At 36.1% G+C, this 6,442-nt stretch overlaps 1 protein-coding gene across 1 annotated transcript in view; it reads left to right on the top strand.

The window, feature by feature from the left end:
• wdr24 (WD repeat domain 24) overlaps positions 1 to 6,442 on the top strand; it is a 16,131-nt gene that overhangs the window by 8,568 nt on the left and 1,121 nt on the right. The window contains exons 8-13 of the mRNA XM_016237847.1: positions 588 to 853; positions 1,271 to 1,380; positions 1,475 to 1,575; positions 3,829 to 3,933; positions 4,283 to 4,620; positions 5,218 to 5,402. Of these exons, the coding sequence (XP_016093333.1) occupies positions 588 to 853; positions 1,271 to 1,380; positions 1,475 to 1,575; positions 3,829 to 3,933; positions 4,283 to 4,620; positions 5,218 to 5,402 (1,105 nt within the window). The remainder of the gene's footprint in view (positions 1 to 587; positions 854 to 1,270; positions 1,381 to 1,474; positions 1,576 to 3,828; positions 3,934 to 4,282; positions 4,621 to 5,217; positions 5,403 to 6,442) is intronic.

Genomic DNA, 6,442 nt, shown 5'->3' with positions numbered 1-6,442 from the left:
TTGGACTTTATAACTCGCAATTGCAAGTTTAAATCGAGTTTTAAATCTTAAATAATAATATCGTTTAAATTCTGAGATTTTAAAAAATATCACAATTGTGAGTTTATATCTCGCAATTCTGACTTTATTTCTCAGAATTACAAGTTTATCACACAGTACTGACTTTATAACTCGCAACTGTGAGTTTATAGCACGCAATTCTGAGAAAACAGTCAAAATTGTGAGATAAAAAGTTGCAATTACCTTTTTTAAATTTTTTATTCAGTGGCAGAAATGGGCTTCCATAGAAAACCTCTAGTTTGTTAGAGACTAAAAAATATCAAATGTGAGAAATGTAATAATTCCCATCTATTTTATTGTGTTATTTCTGTTGTGTTAGGGTGCGATTTGACCAACATATTTTTGCATTCAAAATTAGCTGCAGAGATACCAGATATTTTTTGTTATGTTACGATATTTATTTATTTATTGTACATCCTATGTCTTTTTGTCAAACCCTTGTAAGTGTGTAGTTATTCGTTTCTCATGCTTTTTTTGGTGTTAATACTACATTGTATCTCTTAACAGAACATTGTATTTCTTTACAGCTCCCCAATCTGTAGGGGACGGGGGGCGTAAAACCTACCCGGGTGGCGATCGGCGGTACCCCATCTTCTTCTTCAAGAAGCCCGATGTGAGGGAGCAGTTTGCGCAGGTGTCGAGTGCGCTCAGTGTGTTTGAGAGTGAAGCGGGCAGCAGTGTCGGGATGGACTGGTTCATTAACACCGCGCAGAGTTACCTGCTGAGCGGGAAACCCTTCGCCGAACTCTGTGAGCACAACGCTCAAGTCGCCAAGAGACTCAACAGACCGCAGGTACAGATTGATTTTGATGGGGTTTGTATTTCAACCTTTTTTGTCAGCTGAACTTCTTTGACCTACAATATTTTCTTGAAGTCCCCCCTGAGATGTTAAGTTAATATCTCAATGATTTTAGGCCACATTAGCATGTTCATGGTTCTCTGTTATTGAAAAAAAACTTTAATAAAAATAAATATATATAATAAATATTCCTTATATGTAAGTTAACTAAATAAAGTAAAACATTGAATTAATACATTTTGCAATAAATAAATAAAAATGTATATAGTGCATAAGACCAGTATAAAATGATCTAATGTAGGCTTCCATGTTTATTTTTTTAGTTGAATGCATATTTTTATGATGAATACTGAAAGATTAGCTTTGGATTAATTCACAAAAGTTCTTATTTTATGTGTTTGTACTATCCAGGAATCAACCACATGGACAATGCTGCGAATCATGTTTTCAGAGCCGGCTAATCCGTCCCTGTCAACCAATCACAGCCTGAATAAATCAGGAAACCTCCCACTCGTCAACAGGTACTGCTATTACCACATGTGATTTTTCATTTCTGAATCCTAACTCTTATATCATTCATCGATACTTATCTTTTTCCTGCTTCCTGTACTGCAGCTTCAGTATGAAGGAGATGAGCGCTGCTCTCAATGAGAGAAACAAAGAAAACAGACAAGACAACCTCCACAGCCTGGAGACCAACCTCAACAACAATGACGGTGAGACGCAGACATATAAACACGCAGCACATCCTGATGAGAGGCCAATAAAAGAGAAATGCAACATGTGCCAAGTTACAATCAGCTAGATTGTGTTTACAGAGCAAACTTTGTGCTTGCTCTCTCTAAACGTCTGCATTCCCCAAAGAAACGTTGCCTTCGATCACAAAACATTTACGTTTCCTGAGAAATTTTGCATTTGCTTTCATTCATAAAACATTAGCTTTTTCCCCAATAAATGAAATGAGATAAATGAGAAACTTCACTTTTGCTCACAGAACGTTTGGGTCCCTAATATTGTGTTCAATTGCAAAACCTTTGCTTTTTCCCAGTAAAATTTACGAGAAACTTTACATTAGCTTTAAAAATGTATGTTTAAATGTTTCCACAAGAAACGTTGTATTTGCGTGTAAAACCCGAGAAGCTTTGTGTTTGCTTGCAACTTTTGTATTTTTCCCGAGACACCCTGCATCCGCTCACAAAACGTTTGTTTCCCCAAGAAACTTTGCGTTTGTTCGCAAAACCTTTTAATTTTCCAGGGAAACGTTGCTTTTCCTCGCAAACCTTTGTTTCCCCAATAAACTTTGCGTTTGCATGCAAAACCTTTGATTTCCCAGAAAACCGTTGCGTTTCCTTGCAAACCTTTGTGTTTCACCGAGAAACTTTGCATTGTTCACAAAATCAACAAAATCGTATTTATCTAACACACATACTCGGTCTACACCTCAAATTTGCACATAATATGCCTGTACATACAAAACTGTCTATTGTAATATACCTGCACATACAATTGTCAATTTATATATTGTTATTCTTTATTTACTTGTTCTATTTTGTATTTTTTTATTCTTCTTTTATTATCTGTGTTTTTTGTTCTGTCACTGTCATTCTGTTGCACTGCGGAAGCTTCTGTCATGAAAACAAAATCCTCGTATGTGAAAACATACCTGGCAATAAAGCTCATTCTGATTCTGATTCTGAAAAATCACTGCCTTTTCCAGCAAAACTTTGCATTTACATTTGCTCGCAAAACCATTCTGTTTGCCCATTAAACTTTGCTGTCAAAGAACACAGTAGTTTTGCAAGCGAATGCAAAGTTTCTCAAGAAAACACAAAACATTTGTAACATTGATAGGTCACCCAAAAATAACGATTCTTTCATCATTCCAAACCTATTTGATCGACATTGAGCAACGGATTCAGTTTAAGTCTGTTCCTCTAGAAAACCAATCGTATGACTTCAGAAGACGGAATATACAGTACTACACAAGTCATATGAGTTCCTTTTATGGTGCATTTTCAACTTGGACATTCTGCTAAACATCTCCTTTTATGTTCCACAGAAGACATAAAGGCCTGGTTTCACAGACAGTGTTAAGACTGAGCAAGGATTAGGCCATAGTTCAAGGACATTTAAGTCATTTTTATAAACGTGCCTTAGAAAAAAACATTACTGGTGTCCCTCTTGAGACAAAACAAAGGCATTGATATATATGTGACCCTGGAGCACAAAAGCAGTCATTAGTCGCTGGGGTATATTTGTAGCAATAGCCAACAATACATTGTATGGGTCAAAATTATAGATTTTTCTTTTATGCCAAAAATCATTAGGATATTAAGTAAAGATCATGTTCCATGAAAATATTTTGTAAATTTCCTACTGTAAATATATTAAAATTTTTAATTAGTAATATGCATTGCTAAGAACTTCATTTGGACAACTTTAAAGGCGATTCTCTCAATATTTCGATTTTTTTTTTGCACCCTCAGATTCCAGATTTTCAGAGTTGTATCTCAGCCAAATATTGTTCTATCCTAACAAACCACACGTCAATGGAGAGCTTATTTATTCAGCTTTCAGATGATGTATAAATCTCATTTTCGAAAAATTGACCCTTATGACTGGTTTTGTGGTCCAGGGTCACATTTTAAGATCAACCAGTGCAAGTTTCTTTCAGTTTAAACAGCTCAGACTTACATTTTAGTCTGGGACTAGGCTTAAGCCTTGTCTGTGAATCCGGGGGTAGGTCGTACAGATTGGGAACGACCTGTAAATGATGAGAGAATTGTACTTTTTTCTGTGAACTAACCCTTTAAACACTTCAGGGTTAATGAGTTGCCTCAGTTATTATAAAGATGGATTTTGATGTGTGATTCTTGAATATGTAATGTTGTAATTACTCCTTCAGTCCAGATTTGTAGCTGCCAGGAAATCCTTACAAACAGTGTATAAAGATGTGTTTCTGTATGCAGAGAACGAGGAGACGGAGGGCAGCGAGGGTCAGGCCGAGTATCTGTTTGGAGACGCTGAACTGGACGACGATGATCTCTACAGCATGGAGCACGACAACCAGGCAGGTTGGTCAAGAAGCACCAAAATGTCAGTATTGACTGTGATACGTGCTTTTGGACTGCCTAATATTTAATGTCATGAGACAAAAGTTATTATCAGGACAAACTCTTAAGGACTTGTTTTATAAGATGGACCCAGAAAAACTTTCAAAAGTAAATTTAAAGAATCTTTAAATTTTTTTTATAATTGCTTTATTTAAATTTTTGTATTGTGTACTACTGTATTGTTTTTCTAATGTATAATCTTTGTTTGGCATGAAATAGCCTGTGAAACTGATGTGGCAATAAAAATGAAATCAAGTCAAGTCAACACATCCAAGCATATCTTGAAATGAAAAGACTGTGGTCTCTCCAGCAGAGGAGCCCGAGTACCTGCTCCCTCAGGAGGCGTTCCCCTTACGGCACGAGATCATGGACCATCCCTCGGCCCCGGAGCCGGTGCAGGAGAAGCCCGAGTCGCCCCACGTCAGCGGGAGCGAAGCCGAGAGCACGTGTCTGACTCCCATGGAGTCCTTCAGTCTCATTTCCGTCTCGCAGCTGCTGTTCTCGCCTCACCTGCCGCCCAAGTTCTTCTGCCCCATCGTGAAGGAGATGCTGTGCTACTACGCCGAGCAGGGCGACGTGCAGATGGCTGTGTCCGTGCTAATCGTACTGGGCGACCGCATCCGTAAGGAGATCGACGAGCTCATGCAGGTGAGGAAAACCGCCCGCCTTTGACAGGAAGTGTAGCTTTCTTCATCTGGGCTGTATCCGAAATCACCCCCTATACCCTCAAATAGGGTACAGTCATTTTTAGTGGTGTCCGAAACCATAGTGGGCGTTCTCGAGTGGAGTCACTCAATTCCACAATGCACAGCAAAAACGAGTGTACAACCGATGTACACTCAACGGCTAGAGATAACCCATAATGCACTAATGCACATAATGAGAGTCGCATCTTGCCAGAAGATGGTGCTCACAGCTGAATCATCCATTCATTCATTTTAAAAGCGCTCTAAATTGACTATTAAATTGTTGAACTAGGGTTTATACATAATTTCCGTGACAGAGTTCAAGATAAATCCTTTAATCTTACTACTGGAGCTGCCCATTTCAAATGATTATTAAACAGCAGGCAAACTATGCCAAAGCGGCAGTCCTTCCGGTGCACTCAGTGTCCGAATGCACTCACTGGTTTTCATTCACTCCTTCTAGTGAACTGTATGAGTGGACTAATGTAGGAAATGAGGGTATAGGGGGTGATTTCGGATCCAGCCGTGATGTTTTAATCTGTGTGTGTTTGTGTTTCAGGAGCACTGGTACATGTCCTACATCGACCTGCTGCAGCGCTTCGAGCTGTGGAACGTCAGTAACGAGGTGATCAAACTGAGCACGTGCGGCGCCATCATGTGTCTGAATCAAGCCTCCACCACCTTACACATCAACTGCAGCAACTGCAAGCGACCAATGAGCAACAAGGGCTGGATTTGTGACAGGTACCACCTCCAATCCCTGACTTTTATATGGGTTTTCTCCTTTGTCAAGTAAAAAATCAACTAAGCTGTGAGTTTCAGTCAAATATATAATGTGTTTAAACTGTTTAAAGCTCATTTAAAGGTGTATTTGTTTTCTCCTTTAATATTTATGGACATGTTTACATACGTGCCTTTATAAACAACTAAAATGAATATATTTTTGTTATAAAATTTAAGTTGAAATTATAATGCATTACAAATGTATTATAATTTATTTGTTATGCTATATATATATATATATATATATATATCATACAATTTAAATGAATATATTTAATTTTCAATTCTAATTATCAATAAATATATGTATTATAAAATGATATAGTAAATATAATAAATTTTTCATGAATGTATTATAATTTATGTACTATTATATCACATATTAATGAATTTTATTTTATTTATTATAAATTAAAATATTATCATTTGGAAAAAATTGAGAATTTTACACAATTTGGGTCCACTTTATAAATAAAGAAAATTAATATATTTCGTTTTTTTATACATTAAATTAAAAATATTATCAATTGGAGAAAATCACTAACATTTTTAGAGAATTTTACACTATTTGGGTCCACTTTATAAGTAAATAAAGTCTTTTTTTATTTATAATTATGATTTATTTTTATTATATATACATTTCTAAAAATAATAATTATTTATTATAATATACTATTATATCACTTATTAATTCATTTGATTTAATTTATTATAAATTAAATAAATCAAATGAAAATATAATTTGGAAAAATTGCTAAGATTTTAGAGAATTTCACACTTTAGGCCCACTTTATAAATAGGGATGCACCGATATGAAAATTTTGGCCGATACCGATAACCGATTATTCTTTATTTTTTAAAGCCGATAACCGATATGTTGGCCGATAAATCTATATCCAAATTGTTATATACTTTTTGAGAGCCTGATTACAAAAAAGGTCTCATCATTAAAAACCACATCCCGAACACTTCAACATAAGCAGCCTAGTTTGAACGGTGTA

Source organism: Sinocyclocheilus grahami, unplaced genomic scaffold (genome assembly GCF_001515645.1).
Source record: "Sinocyclocheilus grahami isolate Dianchi unplaced genomic scaffold, SAMN03320097.WGS_v1.1 scaffold19.1, whole genome shotgun sequence".
NCBI classification, from domain to species: Eukaryota; Metazoa; Chordata; class Actinopteri; order Cypriniformes; family Cyprinidae; genus Sinocyclocheilus; species Sinocyclocheilus grahami.
Note: the sequence above shows the minus strand (reverse complement) of the source record. Positions and strands in the feature narration are given on the sequence as shown.